Consider the following 22,390-nt stretch of genomic DNA (forward strand, 5'->3'; position numbering starts at 1 on the left):
CAAGTTTTTTTTTTTTTCATATTATCAATTTTAATAAATGTTTATTTAGAAGCAACGGTTGTTTTGTAAGTCATAATGACATGTTATGCATTGTACACATAATGCCATCTCATCGTCATATTATTTTTTTTGTTCGGTTGGTAATTTTTTTTTCTTACTACTTGTTTGTGTGACCAACTGATGTTTGGCTATTTTATTAATATTTCAATAATATAGTGTGGATATGATTTTATTTTGTGGGTGTGTAAAGTTTAGTTTAGTTTATTTAATAATTAAAAATTTATTTTGGTTGAGTTGTTAATGAGGGTGTAAAAATTAATTTTAATTGGGTTGGATGGATATAAGAAAAAGAAGTAGATTTTTATTGAATAATCCTGTTAGGTTGGGTTGTAAATGAAAATAGCCTATCATAATGTTGTCTAACAATGTGTATCGACTATCAACAATCTTTTCATAATAGTATTGTGTGGATATTTTGCTGTCTAATCATCTAATGTAATGGACTAATGATATCGTGGGGTTTAAAATATTTTATAATGTAATTTATATTTATATTTTTATAGTATACTTTTAAAAGAGAAGTTAAATGAAAAATATTATTAATATAAACAAAACAAAAAAAAAAGAATGTCTGAGCCCGGGTTCGAACCGGGGACCTCTAGTGTGTGAGACTAGCGTGATAACCGACTACACCACCCAGACGATCTTGTTCATATTCTCTCACAAATTAATACATAATCATCACCTTCTTTCCCTAATCCCACCAGATTCAGTTATTAAATCAGCATTTTTCTGGCTTTGCCACCATACACCACCGTCGTTGGCCGGCAAAGCCAGAAAACTCGAATGGCGTCTCATCATGCATCTCTCGGTCGCCGAACGGTATCATTATTATTATTCTAATTTCTTAAAATTTCCATTTATGTCACAAATCATACTTTCAATCTTTTTTTTGATTCATTATTATAATAAAAATGTAAATAGTTAGAAGAAATCCGTCAAAAGAGAGCAGCTCAGAAAATAAGCAAAACTGCATCTGGTCCTGATCTCACTTTACCTCCTAATCCTACCGGTAACAACATTTCTTTTATACCAATTTGATTGCATTTTGCATATTTCATACATATATCTATCTATATCTATATATCTGTATCTATATATGTATTGTATATGTTTCTAATTGATATGTGTTCTCATCTGTTGTATATCAGAGGTTTTTGGAATCAAAAAGTCATCTAGCGGAAGTGGAATATCAGAGGTTTTCTTTTTAGTTAAATTTTTTGCATTTGTGATTTGATTCTAGGTCTAAGTGCGTAAAAAATGTATCGAATTTGTCACGTTTTGCTGTTGTGTGGATCACATGTTCAAAGTGTCTATTGTATTTTATGAAACTTCATCTGGTAAGCGGTTATTTTGTTGATGTGACAGCCATGTAAGTTGTAACGTCATCATAACGATAGAAGAGGTTAGATATATACAATTGATACGTAGAATAAAAAAGCAATGATATTGAAATTTGATAAAACGATAGACGTTTTGGAAGTTTGATCCACACGATAGCAGAACCTGACAAGGTGAAGATGTGTTGGTGTACTTAGCCCTTTATTATCTACAGTTAGGCAGAATATGTTTGAGATTTTGGTTTTGTTATTCGTATTCATTGGGAATAGGAAAAAATTGAGTTGCGTGTGTTGTTTTGATAAATTTCGTTGCAGAGTGATATTAGTGGATTAGTGGCACAGCTAGTAGAGTTACAGAAAAAGAATGTGGAATTGGATGAAGAGAATAAAAAGTTGAGCTCCGAGGTATATAGCCCTTTGCATTGTGGTACATTCTTGTTGAATCCGTTTTTCTATGTAGTGATTGATGATGTCAAGACGGCTTATTTTCTTCTTTTATGTGAATTGTGATTCAGCTTCGTTCCAATGAAGCGGAGAATGATGTGCTTCGGAAGCGTGTACATGACCTGGTATGTATTGTTGAAAATATATATATATATATATATATATATATATAACATCATATGTCTTGTATTTGAAAACTACGATTTTAACAATATAAATGTCCGTGTGTTTGATTGAGATTAGTATATCTTTAATTTAATGTATATGAAACCTTCCATATGTACCTGGTGTTGTGCAATAATTGCAGGAACAAAATACTGTACCCTCTTTGAGAAGAGCTCTTAAAGATGTAGCTATGGAAAAGGATGCAGCAGTTGTTGCAAAGGTTTCTAGATCTTTTGAATTATTTGTTTAGTTGTATTAAAATTTCATTATGATTTATACTAGGATTGACAAATGTGTGTCAGTGTAGGAGGACTTTTCAGCACAGGTTCGAGTACTTAAGAAGCGTCTGAAGGAAGCTGAACAAGAGCAATATCGAGTAAGAAAATCAACTACAATATGATAGTTTGTGCTCTTTCTAAAATTCGAAGGATGTTTATTGTTTATAAAACTTCTTTTGAAATAGGCTGAAGAAGATGCGGCTGCACTTAGAGCAGAATTAAATTCGCTACAACAACAAGCAATGGATGGTGATCGTGGTGCCATGTCCTCCAGGGGAGGTCCACCAGATCATTTGCAACATATTGAGAAGGAGCTTGCCGATCTAAAGTCCCAACTGGAGGTTAGAACTTAAAAAGACTTTCTAGCTGAATCCTTAAAAGAAATAAGAACATAAGAATCACTTCTGATAAATGATATGATAATTATTATTAAATAGCAAGAGTCAATGTTGAGGCGTCAAGAGGGAATGTTGAGGCGGCAGGAACAACAACAATTAGCAGAGGAGCAAATGAGGATATTTGCCATCATGTCCGAGAAAGAAGAGTTGGAAGAAAAGCTAGCTGCCATGTCCAGAGAGGCATCAGGTAACCATTACATTACATATAGAAATTGTTGATAAAATGCATAGTTTACTACAGTATCAATTTACCTGCAATTATGGTTTTGAAGTGACAGTGAACTGCCTAAAGTGTAGGTGTGCAAAAATTAATCATGTCACATATGTTAAGAATGTGAAACTTATATCTGATTTAGCAGTTTTAAGCTCATGAGAAGTAAGGACATGTGATTTTATATCCTTCATATGGTTGGATGTCTTAATTGTATGTGTGGTTGGGTTGCAGTCCAAATCTTGTCTGCTTCCATGTAGAGGATATGAAAGTTTATTCATTTATTGCAAAAAGGTTTTCTCATTACATTGTCCAAAACTATGCATCTCTATCTAAAACTTGAGAAGATAAACCATAGACATATCACTGAAACTAAACATGACTTGAGCTCGACTAAAACATAGGTGCTCCATAAGGCCATAACTTCAGCCGAAGCCTATGGACTTATCGTCAGACGACCAAATGGCTGAACAAATGTGCCTGTTACCTGATTTCCCAATTGCTGAATTATTGAAATAATAAGCGAAAGCACCGATGGACTAGGACTTGTCTGAGACACCAGGTTGACAAAACTTGTATAGGAAATATAGCCTACAAGCCTTGGCCCTCGCAACAGAAAATTCGAGGATGGTCCAAATTGAATATGTGAACCAAAATCTACTATGGATGATATCAATATTAAGGCCTAATAACAGAAAACTAGCATGAAATAACTTAGCATTGCACTGATCCAAAAAGACCTGGAAATGTAAGATGTGGTTTACAGAATGACCTTTTATAGAAGAAAGGATATTATTTCCACTTTATAGGTTATCTTCTTAACTCCGAGGACTCATGTTTAAATAATATTTTTTGTGTCCGTACACCACTGTTAAAACTTATTGCAGTCTATCTCTTAACTGTAAACTTTCATGTGCAGAAATTGATCCCCTTTAATGATTCAGTCTTTAATAGCTCTCTTGACTGATTCTCTCAAATCTACTAGTGACTTTCTTTTTTGTCAATTTACTGTGTAATGCAGGAACTGCTGAAAGAGGAGCCCAGTTAACAATGGTAAGGAAAAGAACAGAAATTTAAGCCCCTATAGTTTCAGATAGAACTTAGGGGTTTTCTATCCTAACCACTAAATGCACTACTTGATGATCCAGATATTGCTGGATATAAAATCTACATTGTCATATAGTTCTCTAATAATAATTTTGCCACAACTGTATATTTAAATTCTTAATACGTATCTGATGATTGTAGGAAGACAAAGAGAGACTCGAGAAGCAGTTGCATGATATGGCAGTAGTTGTTGAGAGACTGGAGAGCAGCAGACAAAAATTACTATTGGAGGTTCAACTTTTGGCTTACTTCGCCATTATTTACATCCTTGAATGAAGCATGAAATTTTGATGTTAATTTCTGACAGATTGACTCACAATCTTCCGAGCTAGAAAGGCTCTTCGAGGAAAATTCTACCTTATCGTCAGCTTATCAAGAGGCAACAGGCATGTTGGCACACTGGGAAAATCAGGTAAAACACACAAGTTACAAACTCTTATTCGTAAACTTATGCTAGTCTGAAGAAACTAGGTTGGCAATTTTGACTCATTTATGTATGGATGGGTCAACTCGGGTTATATTATCTCTGTAACAGTTCAGTTCCGCAGGTAAGAATTGAAAGATGCTATTAGATAGCAAACGAGTCATGAGTCACCGAAAGAGTATTTTAATGCATACACCTCTTAAATCATTTCAATCAGAAAGAATATAATAATTTTGATGATCCTGTATAAGATGCTAAATTTTTTTTAAACATTAAGTTTTTTGGACCACAACTCATGCCAAAAAAAATTAGTACTTTTGATTTGTTAACCGACCTCCCACTTTTTCACAGCTCTGACAGGTGAATCACATTATCTAACAAGTCTTGCGTGTGATCTATGTAGGTAAAAGACTGCTTAAAACAAAACGCTGATCTCCGTAGCATGTTAGATAAGTTAAGAACAGAACAAGCTAGTATACCTGTTGTGAATGAGAGTCACGGATTGGAATCAAACAAAGAAGTTGGGAGTGAGGGTCATACTACTGAAGTTGTATCCCTAAAGGTTAGTTATATAATCTTTTCAAGATGGTCTGATCTTTGTCCATGCGTGCGTGCAGACATTCAAATGCACATACATCGTACACATACACAGATATATGCATAAATGCAGTGCTTCACACATTTACATAGGAGTTCAGCTGCGTATTTCTGATTTTACTTACATCAGTTTTTCTATATGTCATTTGTGCTTTTTTAATTATCTGCTGAAAAACACTATAAGTGGCAATTTCAGTATTGATCGATGAGTGCCTGAGTGGGTCGATTTGCTGCATTTCATTTTTATTTTTATCTTTAACAAGTCAAACAGATTGAATAGAAGGATCAGATAAAAATGAAATACTTCGGAAGTAGCCCAAAGCTTATTACTACAAACATTTCCCATGTTTCAGATCGACTCAACCAACCCGACTAAAATTTACCTGTTTTGACCCGTTACATGACATACCCATTTGCCCCCTCTAACAAGCACCACAATAATCTATGCAGGGTCAACTTGCTAAAGAACAGAGCAAGTCTGAGACATTGTCTGCCGAGGTTTTGCAGCTCTCAGCCCAGCTCCAACAATCCATTCAAGCCTACAACGGTCTTGCTCGCCTGTAAGCTCTTCTTTACGCCCTTTATTCTTCTTTTACTAGTCAATTAGCCAACCTTTTAATTTAAAATTTCTCATTTGTAAAATATCTATATGTTCACATATGAGTCACTAATTGCAGCTACAAACCCGTGCTACGGAACATTGAGAGTAATTTACTCAGAATGAAGCAAGATGGCTCGTTGACTGTGCAGTGAACTGGAGAAGGCACACACTTCCGGCAACCTAATGCTAAAAATGTGATAAATATGATACCATATGTATCGATTTGTTTATAATGGTTAAACCATAGTTACAATATGAGTTAAATTTCTCACTGTACTTACTGTTGTTGAAAAGGTTTAGAAAAATAACAATTCATCATTTATAAAACTCTGTTTGATCAACTAGCAACTGTACATGTATAATCCCTTTGCTGCAAATTCTATAAACAAGAATCCCATGTTCATTATAAAGATGGCGAGCTGAGTATGCTTAGCTGCTTACACACATTACCAATAATCCCCACATGAACAAACCCCGTCTTTGAAATGGTGTATGCGATTGACATCACGCACCAGAATCTCTCTATTAGCAAACTTAGACACAAACTTCGTAACGGAATGACAGTCTTCACACAGCCGTAAATTTTTTGTGATCCTAATTGTTTCTCCTTTAGAAGTATTAATCAGCCCAAATGCAACCGCCAATTTCTCACTATGACCCAATAAAATCCTTTCCTTTTCTTCCTCATCAACATCATACAGGACGACTTTAGTATCAGGCCTGTACCCTTGTTCCTTCATCTCCATTGACAATTTGAGTAAAAAGGCGTGAAGTTGTTCAACATGTGGATTTAACTCATCGACAGATGCAAATGAGTATATTTTTCTCTTCACCTCAATCCAACTACATCCTGATTTCTTTTCAAGTCCACGACTCTGCAACAGCTTCTTCACTCTCAGCACTTCATCCCACATTTGAGCCTCTGAATAAATCTCAGCTAAAAGCACGTAATTTCCTGCATTTGTAGGTTCAAGGTTAAAAAGCCTCTTGCTTGCCCTCTCGGCTAGCTCAACATTACAATGAATCCTACATGACCCTAGAAGAGAGCCCCAAACGTTAGGCCCAGGTTCCATCCTCATATCTTGTACAATCTTGGCTGCTTCATCTAATCTATTCGCTCGACCAAGAAGATCCACCATACAAGCATAATGTTCAACCGAAGGACGCATGTTATGATCTTTACTAATAGATTCAAACAACATCTTCCCTTCATCCACAAGACCTGAATGGCTACAAGCTCCTAGAACACTCACAAACGTTATAGGACTTGGAGCAATTTTGTTAGAAATCATTTCATTGTAAACTTCAATTGCCTTTTTGCCAAATCCGTTCATCCCATAACTTGAGATCAAAGCATTCCAAGAAACAACATCTCTCTTAACCATTTGGTCGAAAACACGTTGTCCCACTTCAAGATCACCACATCTTGCATACATGGTGATGAGAGATGCAACAACCGGCAAAACAGAATCAAAACCTCTTCTTAGTATATACGCATGCAATAACTTACCTTGCTCTAAAGCCGCAAGTGCACCACACGCTTGAAGAACACTAACCATTGTCACTGCATTCGGCGTAGTCAAGTCATCAACTTCAACCATCATTTCACCAAACAATTGCACGGCCTCAAACGCTCTCCCATTCTTAGCATAACAAGCAATCATCGCACTCCAAGAAACCACATTCTTCACCTTCATTTCATCAAAAACATAACCCGCTTCAGCCACACACCCAAACCTAGCATACATATCAACCAAAGTAGTCATAATATGCACATTACTCTCAAACCCATGTCTCAAAACATGTCCATGTATCTCTTTCCCTTTCGGTAACAAAGAAACTAAACTATCCGACGCAACACACGCCTTCAACGCATAAGTATAAGTAAACCTATCTGGCTTAACACCATCTATATTCATAACCCGAAAAAGTCCAAACACATCTAACCCATGTCCTAAAAGTATCAAACCTTGAAAAAACGCATTCCAAACGTAAATAGTTCTATTAGGAATTTCATCAAACACTTGGCGTGCATACTCGATATAACCCAATTTTGAATACATTTCAATAAGTTTAGTTGCCAGAAACGGGTCATCGTGAAACCCGTCTTCTGTAAGACGGCGGTTAACTATAATAGCATCGGATATCGAGTTCGCAATGGCGCAAGACTTGATTAAAAGTTCGTAAGTGTGTTGAGATGGGTTAGGTTCTTGGGTGAGTGTTTGGATAGCTTGTTTTAGTTGGTTTTTTTTACACAGGGTTTGGATTAGGTGGTTTGTGGTGGTGGAAGGGGGGAAAGTGAGGGAGGCGGGGCGGCGCGTGTTAGATTGGTGGTGGCGCGTATTGGGGAGTGGAAAGTGTGGTTGTTGTTGAGGAGAGTGGCAAGATAACCACATGAGAGTGAATTATTTGCAGGTGGTGTGAATTTGAGTGTGATATCCACAAAAGGAAAGAAGAAGATAAATGGGGGAAGAAGTAGTGGCGCTTGAGTATCAATTGATGGGGGTTTAAATTAAATAAATTATTTTTAAAAAAATATTTTTTTTAGGTTAATCATAAATATAGTAAAAATTTCAATGTCACACTTTTCGTTGTCAAATTTGAAATTCCAAATAAAATTCACTTTTAAAAAATAGAACTAAGTCTATGTTAAAGAGGCATGCTTAGCGGGAAAAATTAATTTATTTTCCTTTAAAGTTTAGACTCATTGTAGCAGTTATAATTTCACTATATCTATATTACGTTATAAAACATTTAAATTGTATATAAAAATTTAGATTTTTAACTTTATAAATAAACATTATATCCATTTTTAGTATTTTAGTAATGTCTAATGAAGATATCAGTTATTTAAAATAATAATTAAAACAAAAAAATATTATTATTTATAATTTAGGGATTTTGCTAAATGAATCCCTAAGTATCTTTAATAAATATTAAAAGAGAACCCTTAATTCAAAAATGGATTAATCTTGATCCTTTATTAAATTTATTTCTTATTTCTTCACCCTTAGATCAAGATGATGACATCATCATTAACTCAATCTTTAATCAAATACTTTTTTAGTACTTCAACTATGGATTAAACGTTCCAACAATACATATTATTACTTAATATTCTCCTAATCATGTCAAAATTAATATGTCTAAGTTTTTTATACCCTTTTTGATTCACATCATCATCTATTTTTTCTTTTAATTTTATTTTGATGATCCATCTTCCATTATAGTTTTTTTTCGTATTTGATTTTCTTACAAATAATTAATAACAAATAAATTTGTATTGGATTATGGTTTAAATTAACCTTATGTTATGAAGTATAACTATACACACTTGATTATATATGATTAAGGTTGAAAAATAGGGTTGTTATTGTTTACAGTGTATCATTTGAATAAGCTCATGGAAGATATTGTGACAAAGAGTCATTATCGTGATATGAAAAATGTGTGAATATTATACATCAACTACGCATTAACATAAAAAAAATACATATTTGCTTCCATATCACTATATACAATATCATGGCAGGTCAAGTTGTGTTCGCTAGAATGACTGACATCGATGCATCCAAGGAATCTTAGAACATTCGGGTTAAAGTTGTCTTACTCTGGAAGCAAACGCATAAGTACAACCCAAAAATTGTCCTATTCGAGTGTCTCTTTAATTAAGGGTGCGTTTAGGGAAATCAATAACTTCGCTATGGCTTCAATAAAAGGAGATGAAGATTATATGCTTGTGGATCATAGGGCTTCCACAAAACCACTACTATTTGTGTATCAAATTATTTTGTGGATACTATGAATCCTTATAACTTTTTATACTATACGTATTTAATTGGGAAAAAGCGTACGTTGTAATCTTCAAAAATATAATCATTTGTGATACTTCATAAAACTAAAAATCACTTGTCAGGTGGATGAGAAACCACTGTCAAACCTTAGTCTTTGAAATTATATTTATACCATGGTTGATTTATGAAAAAAATAACTGGTTTATTTTCATTATTCTTATTTCATTTATTATTCTGTCATTTTTAATAGCTTTTAAGTATTTATTATACCACTGTGCTAGCTTTTTATACGTACAAGTGTAATTTTTTTATAGGTTTTTTCCGCGTTTCACGCGGGTTATAATCTAGTTATATTATATTTAAGGTTCATTAAATAGTTTTATACTTAACATAAAATTTAAAGGGTTTACTTTGAATATGAAAAGATACAATTTTTTTAATGCACATCAACTAAGGTTGACAAATTTTGACACAAAATATGTTAACACGACACAACACGACCTGTTCTTAACAAGTTTCGTGTTTGACATTAACAGGTTTAATATGTAAAGATCTAATTTTTTTAAGCACGTTAAGTGCAGCCTTTGGAGCTGCATTTAGCATTTTCTAAAAGGTAAATATAACAATAAATGTAGAACTATTGTAATAAAAAGTTTAACTTTATAGCATGATACCATTATAACTTTGTCTCATATACAACTATGATGAAAACTAGTTGTCGTCATCCTCAATCTTATAGTCTTTTATTCTTACTTAAAAACTTAAAGCACATGGGGCTAACGTGCATTATAACATGAAATTTCTTGACAGAAGAAATCATTAAATCTACAGATAAATTTCAGTTAGAGCCTTAGAGGGTGCCCCCTTTGCAACCCGGCAAGGGATCAACCCCCTTAACATCTGTCATATTAACCCGAAATCTCTTGGTGTTAACCAAAGCACAATTATACAATCTTATGACACTAAAATCACCAACATTAAACTCGTTCCACAAACCCGTGGTATCAGGCAATTGAATTAAGAGTGTCAAAATATGAATTTTGAATACCACACTATTTTGTTTATATGTTTCCATTAGGATTTTCAATCTTTTTGTTTAGATATTCAGTCGGGTAATTCAAGTATGTTATCAAACAATTTGTTTCAATGGTTTGCAAATAAACAATTTTATATATTTTGTGAAAATGTTTGTTACATATAAACCCATGGATATCTATTTGAGTAATCTCAATAAGTTTTTGGTTATGAAAAGGACGACTTGGTGAATATAGTCACGTTTATCGGTTTATCTAGGCAATACTAGTACTACAAGAATAATTCAATGTTTTTTATACAAATATAACGTATGTAGTATCTATATTAAGAAAAGAAGATCTAAGTTAACAAGAAGCTGGTTTGCCCGAGAGGTTAAGGGGGAAGACTTAAGATCTTCTGCACATTAGTGCGCATGGGTTCGAACCCCATAGCCAGCATTTTTCATACTTCTATTTTTTTAACTTTTAATACTGTCATGGACTATATTTCCAACTATACAATTCTTCTCACAGTAACAACATATGTCGATCACTTCAAGCATTTTGACAACCGACAAACCAGCGTTTTCAAACACATATAATTCATACGTTTTGGGATCAATTTGACACATTCGCCTTTCATCTGTTATGTATGATTTGGTGAATACACGAGTGGATTGGAAGGAAACGCATGAAACTCATGCATTCAAGGCTGATCGCTTGTATTAGAAAAAAAGTGAAAGTTGAGATTGAAGACAGCAGGGTCTTACAGATCAGTTGCAAGAGATATGTTGAGAAAGAAGATAAGAAAATTTACTGGCATCGTGTTGAACGTAGCAGTGGCTATGGAAAACGTAGTGCTGACAATTACCATGGCAAAGGAACAAGTGAAGAAGCCTTGACATTAAGTCTATTCAATCTTTGTTATATAAATCAACTAATGTGCTTGGTTGCCTAAAATGCCTTATGCAATGTCCTTTGTGCTGCATTATATATTTACTAAATTTTAACTTTGATAAAACTTAAAAAATTGTTTGTTAAATCACTACTCTGCAGTAAAGAGATATTTTGATTTGGTAATATGAACAAATCCAATTCCATTTAATGGTGCTTGACATTATAGTTGAGATTACAACTTTCATGAGTTACATCGATAAAATGAAGTCTACCAAGCCAATCAAGGAGTTCTGTGATGAACCACCATGGCTTAGTGCAAGTTTAACCTTTTCTTGAACTTCCATAGCCCTTTCCCTCATTTCTTCCCCATCTTTATCCACTAAAAGTCTTTTGATCGCCCTCTCGATCTCCCCTCTTTCCACAACAATTTCAACACCCATTTTCCACACATAGCTTAAATACCTAGCATTCAATCGTTGGTCTACATCAAATGGTTGGCATAACATTGGAACACCTTCAGATACACCTTCCAATGTTGAATTCCATCCACAATGGCTCCAAAATCCTCCGACTGCGTTATGTGCCAAAACTTCCTTCTGTGGTGCCCATTTTACAATCAAACCTCTCCTATTCAACTCAGCCAACAGACCCTCTGGCAAAAACTCGATCCATTGAAAACCTTGAACTGAACCTGGTCGAACCACCCATATAAATGGCTGGTTACTGTTGGCTAAACCCCATGCCATTTCAGTTGATACTTTTTCGTCAACATTTGCTAAGCTTCCTAAGCTCACATACAACACCGATTTGGGTGCTTGTTTATCTAGCCACAAGATGCAGCTAGTATCCTCTTCTATGAAGCTAGTTGAAGGAGTTGGGATTATTTTGTGCAACGGGCCGATGGTAAAAATAGGAACTTGGTAGTGATCACATATCTGGGTCAGTGCTGATTCTTCAAGAAATTCAAGGGTGTTCCATATGAAGGCAGAAGGAGGGGACTTTGGGGTGATCATGGTGATCGATTGAAGAGTTTCTTGTATTGCACGGTTGTTAAAGGGTAGATCTATGTATCTGAACGGATGGAGTTCTGGTACTATTTCCTGCAACAAATTATCTTGAAAAAAGGAGTTTGAGTTAATTAAAAGTACATAAAGGTGTCAAAATAGAAAGATTTCAGTAACTGATCAGAGCAAACAGATAGGTAGCTCCATCATGGTGTGATGACAATGTTATCAAGCTTCCTCTCTGTATGCTAGTAGCTTAGGTTCGGGTTGAAAAAAATAATTTTTGATACAGTAAATGTCTAGTTGGCTTAACAGCAAATAATAGTTTGCAATTTGCTTTTGAAATTTCTAAACAAATCGTGTTGAATCTTGTAGTAATCAGACACAGAAGATCATCAACATTTGAACAGATTTGGGAAAGTACTACCTACCTCGTTCTTCTCGTGACCCCATTTCAAAATGAAGTCTAATCTGACACATTCGTAAGAACTAACTTCTAGTACCAACTTAAGATAATTGTTGCTTAAAAATCACAGACAGTTAGATTTCTTAATACGAGTATTAGAACTCTGAGTATTTGGCTGGTTGACTTCGGGTCTACTGATATCACTCCCCAACCGCAATGTGGAGGACTTTTGCTAGAATAGATCACGGGTCCAAATCCTTTCCCAACAGGGTAATACCCAAAAAAAAAAAGATGTTCATTGCTTGGAAGTTGGAACTATTCCTTGGGGGACGGCCAGTTGGGTCCAGAGGACATTAATTCAATTGAGATAAGGAAAATTCATTTCAATTCATTATTCAAGAATCAGTCAATCATCATGAAAGTCAACTTAACCAAAAAGCTTCTAATTCTTAAATCCTAGATCAGATCCTTTTCAAGTTTGAAGTTTGCATAAGTAGATTTTTAGATGGAATAGTCACCTTGAACCGGATATCGGCCTTGTTGATGTAGCTTTGGGATGATCATGACAGCAGGAAAAAAAGCCGCACTACTACTACGCAATATAAAATTTGGCAGACCAAGTTCACTAGCAATCGATTCAGCGAAAAACATGAGGTTATCATGTATAATAACAATCGACTCCTTGTCAGATTTCTCTTTTTGTTCATTTATGATCTGAACAAGGTGTTCTTTGAGATGGGGTCTGCAATTATCATTAAGAGTTCGCATAAAATGGACAAAGCCACCAGACATGATGCCCGTGCCAGATAAGTTGTCGGGCAGGGGCTGGAAATCGAAATCAGGGTGTTTAGACGGGTCGGGTGAGTTGAACTCGGAGTGAGCAATGGTTATGGAGAAGCAGCCTTTGGAATGAAGGTAAGTTCCTAACTGAAGCATGGGTGTCATGTGGCCTTGAAGCGGGCTTGCTATCAACACCAAACGACGTCGTCTTCCACCACTATGATCTGCCATTGTGCCCTTTTTCTAGCTACTTTGAATATGTTGGTTTCAGGAAACTACCACTTAATAATAAGTAGTAATAATAATAATAAAATAAGATTGAATGATTTCATTAAGGGATGGCATCTTATGTGAATTGCTTTATTCTTTAATTAATTTCATTGTCATTTAGTCATTATTTGTCATCTACATGTAATAATTTTCAAAGTGTTGACTCTTTTCCTAACTTCTTGTAATTATCATCTATCTAATATCAATTTTCAAATGGGTGTTGAGCTTCATAAACAAGAAATTTATACACCCCATCACATTACATTATATCACCATTATTAAAAATAACTTTTAGATTTTTAGATTTAATTATCTCTTGTAATGTTTTATTATGTAATTTTAAATACATCGTTGTGACATACTTATGTTTTATGAAATTTCAAATACACCGTTGTCACATACTTATTTTTATTCATGTTTGGATGTAAATTTTGTTAAAGTTGAGGTGGGTCAACAAAAATAAGGATAGGGTTGAAGTTTTAAAAAAAGACATCAAGTATTTTGACTTTTGAGCAACAAAACAAATTTAATTCAATTTATGTTTTGTGATCTTTATGTAACAGGGCCCACTTGGAGACATTGTCTCAAACCGATTTGTTCCTAAATACATTAGTTGCTCATATTGTTGAGAAATGAGTTAGATTTTCAATCTTAGTTTTGTATATACATGGAAGTATGGAACTAATGGTAGAGTTGCAGCTGATAATAATATGGGCCAGTTGAAAGATTGTTGGGCCAAAGTGTCTTATGGGTCAAAGCAAATTATTGGTCCTAAGGTTTACACTTTACAGAAGGATGGCATGGCACCTTCACAAATCACAACTGACAATGGCTTTATTTTCTCTTAGCTTATATTCACAGTTATTGCAGCCAAAGAAAAAGAGAGACAACACCAAAAATGTAGTCACCAAAGGAGTGTTTGTTATTGTGTTTAACTGTTTATAAAACAAATTTTGCGTTTTCAAAACTGCATTTTAAAGAAAAAAAACATGTTTGTACATGTTTATCTAAAACTGGGTTTTCATAGCAAATAATCACTTTTTCATCCAAATAATTTTTTAAATTATTTGTGTATTATAAACATTATAATCAAATAATCACTTCAAAAATTAATCTAAACACCGTCTAAATCTCTCCCCTCCTATCGGTCTTCAAATACACACTGCTCTCAAATCCATATCTATTTTCTGTATTCTGTATTTTAACTGTTGACTTCAACCTTTATTTTTCAACCTTTAATCTCATTGTTTACATTCTATTTATCTATATCTACTATTTAGTTTTTTTTCTTTAATCATATACGGGCATCTCATTGTTTTTTTTCTTTAGTTGAAATTGGTAATGGAAAGAAAGCCTCAATGTGGTTTGATAAATGGAGTGTGGAAGGTCCTTTATATGAGTTTATCAGTAGAAGAGACCTTTATGATGCAAGATTAGAGGATACCTTAACTGTTGATAAAATGATTTTGAATGGAGAATGGAGCTGGCCTGATGGGTGGTTGGATATTTTTCCCAGACTTGCTAATATAGAAGTGCCAAATATTCATTTTGGAAAGGAAGATAAAGTGAGGTGGCTGACAAAAACTTACCAGAAGGTAGATTTTTCTACTAGTCAAGCATGGAGTGATTTGAGAGATGAATGGCCAAGTGTAGAATGGAGTAAAGTGATATGGTTCAAGCAATTTAACCCAAGAAATGCATTTATTTTGTGGCTGGCAGTTCATGATAGATTACTCACTCAGGATAAAATGGCCATTTGGAAGGAAAATGCAGACTTCAAATGTGTGTTCTGTAGTGTTACTGCAGATAATCATGAGCACTTATTTTTTCAATGTGCTTATGTTAAAAGTGTGTGGAGGGAGCTGCAAAGATATATGTTTCAGATGCAAGGAGGAGACAGGATGCAGAGTGTTATCAGTAATTTGGCAAGATTTAAAGATTCTAAGAATATTGGAGTTATTGTGAATAAACTCATGGTGGCTGCTGCTGTCTATTTCATATGGCAGGAAAGGAATGCTAGAGTGTTCAAGAATCAAATAAGGAATAAGGAAGTTTTATGTCAGAATATCATGGACAGTGTAAGATGCAAGATGATGACTATCAAGGTTAGGAACACTAGGAATGTCCAAAGGATTGCAGAATTGTGGAACTTGAATTGGAAGGAATGTAGATTGCAGGCTAAGTAGTTGCAAGAGATCTGATTGAATGCATGTGCGTATGGGAATAGTGAGTCATGTAAGATGGGACTACTTGGTCCCATACTAGTGCATTCATGGAGTTTTTTGAATTACCTGGAGGTTAGGATGCTGAATTGGGAGATTTCATTGGATTTTTGTACTTATGGTTAGTATTTGGGGGTATGTTTTGTAGTATGCCTGCTGTTTTGGTTTTGAAGGTCTGCATGTGTTTGGTTCTGTCTGTATGTAACTTGGGCTTGTCCAAGTTTTGTTTTTTATTGTATAGTTGTAATTTTGAATATTAATACAATTCACATTTTAATTAAAATATATGGGCATCTTGTCCAGGGGAGAGGGATGGTACCAACGCGGTACATGGAATTAGCCAAATATACTTCTACACAATACAATAGTGATATTACTATGATTAAATATGTCTGCAACTGCTGTACATGGAATTAGCCAAATACTCCATAATTTTACACAATTCAATAGTGATATTACTATGATGAAATATGCACGATTGCATATGTTCAACTTATTGTAAACTTTACAATGGTACTATACTTAAGCAATGTAGTGATATGTGCAAAATAAAAGAAGATATCATGTTTCATGTTACATGTGCAAACAAAAACTAAAGATACAAATTAACATAGTTTCGATCTACACTAGATCCGGGAAAAGTTTGTGCATTTGCTTTGGTCTTCTTCAACTCTAACCCGACGTTTATGTAGTTAGAGTCGAAGATGACCCTCAAACTATTCCCAAGAAAGTTTTTGCCAAATAAACATATAATGGACATCAAGGCAATAATGTTTTAGCAAATTGTAGGAAACAAGTCTTAACTTCAACACACCCACTCTTATGAGAGACAAAGATGAGCTCGACATTATAGTCGAGCTTACAACTTTCATGAGTTACATCGATAAAATGAAGTCTACCAAGTCAATCAAGGAGTTCTGTGATGAACCACCATGGCTTAATGCAATTTTAATCTTTTCTTGAATCTCCATAGCCTTTCCCCTCATTTTTTTCCCTTCTTCATCCACCAAAAGTCTTTTGATCGCGCCCTTGATCTCCCCTCTTTCCACAACGATTTCAATCCCCATTTTCCACACATAGCTTAAATACCTCGCATTCAATTGTTGGTCTGCAACAAACGGTTGGCACAACATTGGAACACCTTCACATACACCTTCCAATGTTGAATTCCAACCACAATGGCTCCAAAATCCTCCGACTGCATTATGTGCCAATACTTCCTTTTGTGGTGCCCATTTTACAATCAAACCTCTCTTCTTAAACTTAGCCACCAGACCCTCTGGCAGAAACTCGATCCATTCAAACCCGTGAACTGAACCTGGTCGAATAACCCATAAAAATTGTTGGTTACTATTGGCTAGACCCCATGCCATTTCAGTTGAGACTTTTTCATCTACATGTGCTAAGCTTCCTAAGCTCACATAAACCACAGATTTGGGTGCTTGTTTATTTAGCCATGAGATGCAGCTCATATCCTCTTCTAGGAAGCTAGTGGAAGGAGTTGGGATTATTTTGTGCAGTGGGCCGATGGTAAAAATAGGGCCTTGGTAGTGATCACGTATCTCGGTCAGAGCCGATTCTTCAAGGAATTCAAGGGTGTTATATATGGAGGCAGAAGGAGGTGAATTAGGAGTGCTCATTGTGATCTTTCGAAGGGTTTCTTCTACTGGGCGGTTGTTATAGGGTAGATCCATGTATCTGAATGGGTGGAGTTCTGGCACTATATCCTGCAACGAAGAATCTTGAAAAAGGAGGTTGAGTTAATTAGCCGTACATAAAGATGTCAAAAGAGGACAGTTGCAATCGGAGCAAATGGAGAGATTGTTACATGATGTTGTGATGACAATGTTATCAAGCCTCCACTCTGTATACTCGTTGCTTAGGTTCAGGTTGTAATACAATATAATTATGCCCCATTTAAAATGTAGTCTAATCTAACTTTTAGTACCAAACTTAACGATGTTGTTGTTTAAAACCACGTACAGACAGTTAGATAATATTAAATTTCATGATATTAGAACTCTGAGGACTTGGCTTGTAGCCTTCGGGTCTACTGACATCACTCTCCTACCGCAAATGCTATTTGGGCCAAGTACTCAAAGTTTTCATGGGCCCAAATCCTTTCCCAACGGGGTGGTACCCAAAGAAAGATGTTCATGATTGCTTTCCGTGGGAAAGGATCAGTTGGGTTCAAAAGACCACAGATTCAAGGTTTCTTAATCTGAATGAGCCATAGCTTATAGAATCCACATGTCTTCAAATCGTACAGTAGCTAGCTATATGCTATGTAGTATAGATGACTTCTACACAAGGTGGTAATGTGTTGAGGCGAACCAGTTAATTGGACATATGAATAATCATTTCACTTTTTACCGATCTAACTTTTGCTAGGGCAGTCCTAGTACTTGATTACCCAAGAATCAGTCAATCATTATGAAAGTCAACTTATCCAAAGTGAAATAAAAAGTACAAAAAGCAAATCTAAAAGGCTTCTAATTCTAAAATTCTAGATCAGGTTGTTATCAAGATTGAAATTTGCATAAGTCGTTAAGTTTTCTAAAAGATATATGGAATAATCACCTTGAGCCGGATATCGACCTTGTTGATGTAGCTTTGGGATGATCATAAAAGCAGGATAGAAAGCTGCACTACTGCTGCGCAATATAATATTTGGCAGACCAAGCTCACTAGCAACCGATGCAGCGAAAAACATGAGGTGATCATGGATAATAACAATCGACTCTTTATTAGATTTGTCTTTTTGTTCATTGATGATCTTAATAAGGTGTCCTTGGAAATGAGGTTTGCAGTTATTATTATAAGTTTGCACAAAATGGATGAAGCTAGCACACACGATGTCAGTGCCAGAAACGTTGTCGGGCAGAGGCTGGAAATGGAAATCAGGGTGTTTAGAAGGGTCAGGGCTGTTAAACTCAGAGTGAGCAATGGTTATGGAGAAGCAGCCTTTGGAATGAAGGTAAGTTCCTAGCTGAAGCATGGGTGTCATGTGGCCTTGAAGTGGGCTTGCTATTAACACCAATTGGCATCGTCTTCCACTGCCACCATGATCTGCCATGTCTTCTCTGGTGCCTTGGTTCCAGGAAACTAAAACTTTATATCATAATAATGATTTTTTTCCCCTTTAAAGTAAACTTTTATTCATTGTCATTATTTGTCATCTGGCTATTTTTTTTTCTTTGTTGGAATGGCATTTGTCATCTGCCTGTATCAAATTTCAAAGAGTTGACCATATTTCTAACTTTTTGTAATTATCGTCTACTGATATCAAATTTTCAATTGGCTGGGTGTTGAGATTTGTACACGAACCCCATCACATCTCAACCATTATTTTATTGTTAAAGTTAACTTTTAAACATTTTTTATTTTCTCGTATAATGTTTTATATAGTTTAAAATGGAACTTTGACAATGTTTACATATTAACATAGTTTCTGCACTAGATCTGGGAAGAGTTTGTGCATGTGTTGTAGTCCTCCTCCGCTAACTCGACGGTGATGCTGTTAAAGCAGTAAGTACATTGAAATTTCGCCATATGCAGTAGGGCAGTCCTGTGTGTGTGTGTGTGTCGCGTATATATATATATATCGCAAACCTATCGATTACATATATTGTATAAAACGAGAAATTGTTTCACATTTGCCATAAATGCGTGTGCCTGCATAATTGGTGTGTTGAAATGAAAATGCAAATTAGAATTTTGAGATTGCTGGGAAAATCTAGCCAGTTTTACAAAGTTACAATTACAGTGACAAAATGAAGACTTCCAAATCCTTCAAGGAGTTATGTGAAGAACCGCCATAGTTGATCGCCACTTTAACCTTTTCTTGAATCTCCATAGCTCTATTCCTCATTTCTTCCCCTTGAATACCCACCAAGACTCTTTTGATTGCACCCTCGATTTCTTCTCTCTCGACAACAATCTCAACACCTATCTTCCACACATAACTCAAATATCTAGCATTCAATAACTGGTCCGTATTAAACGGTTGGCATAGCATTGGTACCCCTTGTGACAAACTTTCCAAAGTAGAATTCCAACCACAATGACTCCAAAATCCTCCAACTGCGAAATGGGCCAATACTTCCTTTTGAGGTGCCCATTTTACTATCAAACCTCTTCCCTTCATTTCATTTATCAAACCTTGTTCTAAAAACTCAATCCATTCATACCCACGAACCGAACCTGGTCTAACTACCCATATGAATGGTTGTTTACTATTGGCTAGACCCCATGCCATTTCAGTTGATAATTTTTCATCCATAGTAGCTAAACTTCCTATGCTCACATAAATTACTGATTTTGGTGTTTGTTTATCTAGCCATGACATACAACTAGTATCCTCTTCAAGAAAGCTAGTTGCAAGGGGTCGGGTCATTTTGTGCAATGGGCCAATGGTGAAAACCGGAACTTGGTAGCGATTACGTGTGCGGGCCAATGCAGATTGTTCAAGGAACTCAACGGTATTGTGAATGAAGGCACAAGGGGGTGTATGAGGGGTGATCATGGCTATCAATTCCAGTGTTTGTTCTATTGGGCGGTCCATAAAGGGAAGATCTTTGTATCTAAATGGTGGAAGCTCAGGTACTATTTCCTGCATCAAACAATCTTTGAAAAAAGATTTCAAACATTTAGGCTAAAATGCATTTTAGTACCCTTAACTTGATTAACTAAGTGCTCTATTTTCCCAAACTCGAACCACATATCTTCGTTGAAAAAAAACAAAAAAACTTGTAGAAATGAGCACTTCTATATAAGCATATATACCATAACTTTTATTAGTAACATTTTTATGTCTTATAAATGTTGTTCTTACCTTGTGCAGGAAAGCGGCCTTCTTGGTGGAGCAGAGGAATGATTTTATAAGCAGGATAAAAGACAGCACTGCTGCTGCGAAAAATAAAAAAAGGCAGTCCAAGCTCACTTGCAGCAGAACCAGCAAAAAACATGAGATTATCATGGATGATAACTATTGATTCATTATCTTTACGTGTGTTTATAATCTCAATAAGGTATTCCTTGAGACGGGGTTTGCAGTTATCGTTTAGAACTTGCAAAAACTTGATGACCCCGACTGACAGGCCAACGCGCGATAAGTGATCACACAAAGGGAGGAAACAGAATTCAGGGTGTTTAGAAGGATCGGGCCGATTAAACTCAGAGTGGGCAATGGTTATTAAGAAGCCTTTGGAATGAAGGTATGTTCCTAGTTGAAGCATGGGTGTCATGTGGCCTTGAAGTGGACTTGCTATCAGCACCAACCGGATCCTTTTTCCGCCCATCTTTCTCTGTTGATCTTGCTTTAGATAACTTCTTATTAGATAAAACTAAACTCTTAGTAGTACTAAACTTTGTGCAATCTGTATGACGTTGGATCCAACAAAATTGGGAGATTGCCAGATTGGAGGACATTTTTGATAATGAGTGGCCGGTTTGTTTTTTTGTGTTTTATCAAATGAATTCTGATTCATAATACATTTGTTGTCATTTTAATATGATATTCATGGGGTATTTTTTATGTACCATGTGTTGATCTATTCACTAAGTGTTATTTATACTACCTAATAAAGCAAATCCTCATATTAATTATTTTTATCTTTAAAATACTTTATTTGCTTTTGGACATTTTTTATTCCCATAATACCCTTTCCACCCTAAAATCAGACACATTCTAACCACTGTCCTTCTTTTGTAACCCGCAATTTTGTTAACGCTGATATAAAAATTACTTCCATCAACCCCTGTTACTTCCGCCCACCGCCGCAGTATACCGCCGCTGCATCACGCGGGTATCCATCTAATTTAAAATGAAAAGCCATTTCTTTTTAGATGAATATGGATTGTAAAGTTTTCAGATTGGACATGTCAAGAGAGTTGGGAAGCATTGTACCCTATTGATCCAAATATTTCCATAATATACGAGTTGATATCAAATCCGAGTGTACATTTTTCGGACTAAAAGAATCTATCTGACGTTAGTATTTTATTTTAATGGGCATTATATATATTTTATATGGTTTAAGAAGCACAATATACATCTATATAAGACAGTATACGTCTGAAACAAAAATAACAGGTTTTAAAGGGGGTCCGTCCCAGGGGGTGGGGGGGGGGGGGGGGGTAATATTTTTATGTTGTCGTGAAGTGTGTCTATGGACCCACCTTAGATCTTAAATTAAACAACTTCAAAACTTATAGTCCTTCTGTCTCATTACAAGTGTCTTATTTTGAATATTCAAAGTCTTTATCTATCAAATTTAACCTTAATTATTTTTGTTTGTGTTAATATATAATAGTTGATGAAAGTTATATGAATCGATTGAGTTTTAAATATATTTTCATTGGATATAAATTTTATCAA

The 22,390-nt window shown here is 35.3% G+C and overlaps 6 protein-coding genes and 2 non-coding genes across 8 annotated transcripts; 3 read left to right on the plus strand and 5 right to left on the minus strand.

Annotated features, from left to right (window-relative positions):
- Positions 1 to 628: 628 nt before the first annotated feature.
- TRNAV-CAC lies at positions 629 to 702 on the minus strand. Its single transcript has one exon. It is a non-coding gene; the product is annotated as a tRNA-Val (tRNA).
- A 64-nt stretch (positions 703 to 766) lies between these two features.
- LOC122581259 (paramyosin) lies at positions 767 to 5,966 on the plus strand. Its single transcript, XM_043753445.1, has 15 exons — positions 767 to 882; positions 985 to 1,072; positions 1,212 to 1,258; positions 1,716 to 1,805; positions 1,916 to 1,969; positions 2,152 to 2,229; positions 2,317 to 2,385; positions 2,473 to 2,628; positions 2,725 to 2,872; positions 3,918 to 3,949; positions 4,145 to 4,234; positions 4,311 to 4,415; positions 4,831 to 4,989; positions 5,475 to 5,584; positions 5,702 to 5,966. The coding sequence occupies exons 1-15, from the start codon at positions 847 to 849 to the stop codon at positions 5,775 to 5,777; spliced, it is 1,338 nt and encodes a 445-aa protein (XP_043609380.1). The 5' UTR covers positions 767 to 846; the 3' UTR covers positions 5,778 to 5,966.
- LOC122581258 (pentatricopeptide repeat-containing protein At3g46790, chloroplastic) lies at positions 5,315 to 8,098 on the minus strand. Its single transcript, XM_043753444.1, has one exon. The coding sequence runs from the start codon at positions 8,019 to 8,021 to the stop codon at positions 6,072 to 6,074; it is 1,950 nt and encodes a 649-aa protein (XP_043609379.1). The 5' UTR covers positions 8,022 to 8,098; the 3' UTR covers positions 5,315 to 6,071.
- A 2,710-nt stretch (positions 8,099 to 10,808) lies between these two features.
- On the plus strand, positions 10,809 to 10,891 carry TRNAL-UAA. The gene has a single exon. It is a non-coding gene; the product is annotated as a tRNA-Leu (tRNA).
- Positions 10,892 to 11,493: 602 nt separating this feature from the next.
- LOC122582444 (UDP-glycosyltransferase 76H1-like) lies at positions 11,494 to 13,813 on the minus strand. Its single transcript, XM_043754835.1, has 2 exons — positions 13,258 to 13,813; positions 11,494 to 12,443 (listed from the first exon to the last, which is right to left on the minus strand). Exons 1-2 carry the CDS (start codon positions 13,748 to 13,750, stop codon positions 11,578 to 11,580), a joined length of 1,359 nt encoding a protein of 452 aa, XP_043610770.1. The 5' UTR covers positions 13,751 to 13,813; the 3' UTR covers positions 11,494 to 11,577.
- A 1,334-nt stretch (positions 13,814 to 15,147) lies between these two features.
- LOC122581539 lies at positions 15,148 to 15,975 on the plus strand. The gene has a single exon (XM_043753768.1). The coding sequence runs from the start codon at positions 15,148 to 15,150 to the stop codon at positions 15,973 to 15,975; it is 828 nt and encodes a 275-aa protein (XP_043609703.1).
- A 911-nt stretch (positions 15,976 to 16,886) lies between these two features.
- On the minus strand, positions 16,887 to 19,098 carry LOC122583891 (UDP-glycosyltransferase 76H1-like). Its single transcript, XM_043756264.1, has 2 exons — positions 18,592 to 19,098; positions 16,887 to 17,752 (listed from the first exon to the last, which is right to left on the minus strand). The coding sequence occupies exons 1-2, from the start codon at positions 19,085 to 19,087 to the stop codon at positions 16,887 to 16,889; spliced, it is 1,362 nt and encodes a 453-aa protein (XP_043612199.1). The 5' UTR covers positions 19,088 to 19,098.
- A 610-nt stretch (positions 19,099 to 19,708) lies between these two features.
- Positions 19,709 to 21,431, minus strand: LOC122582527 (UDP-glycosyltransferase 76H1-like). Its single transcript, XM_043754931.1, has 2 exons — positions 20,846 to 21,431; positions 19,709 to 20,637 (listed from the first exon to the last, which is right to left on the minus strand). The coding sequence occupies exons 1-2, from the start codon at positions 21,309 to 21,311 to the stop codon at positions 19,772 to 19,774; spliced, it is 1,332 nt and encodes a 443-aa protein (XP_043610866.1). The 5' UTR covers positions 21,312 to 21,431; the 3' UTR covers positions 19,709 to 19,771.
- Positions 21,432 to 22,390: the final 959 nt, after the last annotated feature.

Source organism: Erigeron canadensis, chromosome 9, assembly GCF_010389155.1.
Source record: "Erigeron canadensis isolate Cc75 chromosome 9, C_canadensis_v1, whole genome shotgun sequence".
Taxonomy (NCBI): domain Eukaryota; kingdom Viridiplantae; phylum Streptophyta; class Magnoliopsida; order Asterales; family Asteraceae; genus Erigeron; species Erigeron canadensis.

Coding starts and splice junctions, on each gene's coding strand:
- LOC122581259 (XM_043753445.1), top strand. CDS start 847: ATGGCGTCTCATCATGCATCTCTCGGTCGCCGAACG. Junction 2,386..2,472: donor CTGAACAAGAGCAATATCGA/GTAAGAAAATCA, acceptor CTTTTGAAATAG/GCTGAAGAAGATGCGGCTGC. Junction 2,629..2,724: donor ATCTAAAGTCCCAACTGGAG/GTTAGAACTTAA, acceptor ATTATTAAATAG/CAAGAGTCAATGTTGAGGCG.
- LOC122581258 (XM_043753444.1), bottom strand. CDS start 8,021: ATGTGGTTATCTTGCCACTCTCCTCAACAACAACCACACTTTCCACTC.
- LOC122582444 (XM_043754835.1), bottom strand. CDS start 13,750: ATGGCAGATCATAGTGGTGGAAGACGACGTCGTTTGGTGTTGATAGCA. Junction 12,444..13,257: donor AGGCCGATATCCGGTTCAAG/GTGACTATTCCA, acceptor CCTTTTTTCAAG/ATAATTTGTTGCAGGAAATA.
- LOC122581539 (XM_043753768.1), top strand. CDS start 15,148: ATGTGGTTTGATAAATGGAGTGTGGAAGGTCCTTTATATGAGTTTATC.
- LOC122583891 (XM_043756264.1), bottom strand. CDS start 19,087: ATGGCAGATCATGGTGGCAGTGGAAGACGATGCCAATTGGTGTTAATA. Junction 17,753..18,591: donor AGGTCGATATCCGGCTCAAG/GTGATTATTCCA, acceptor TCCTTTTTCAAG/ATTCTTCGTTGCAGGATATA.
- LOC122582527 (XM_043754931.1), bottom strand. CDS start 21,311: ATGGGCGGAAAAAGGATCCGGTTGGTGCTGATAGCAAGTCCACTTCAA. Junction 20,638..20,845: donor AGGCCGCTTTCCTGCACAAG/GTAAGAACAACA, acceptor CTTTTTTCAAAG/ATTGTTTGATGCAGGAAATA.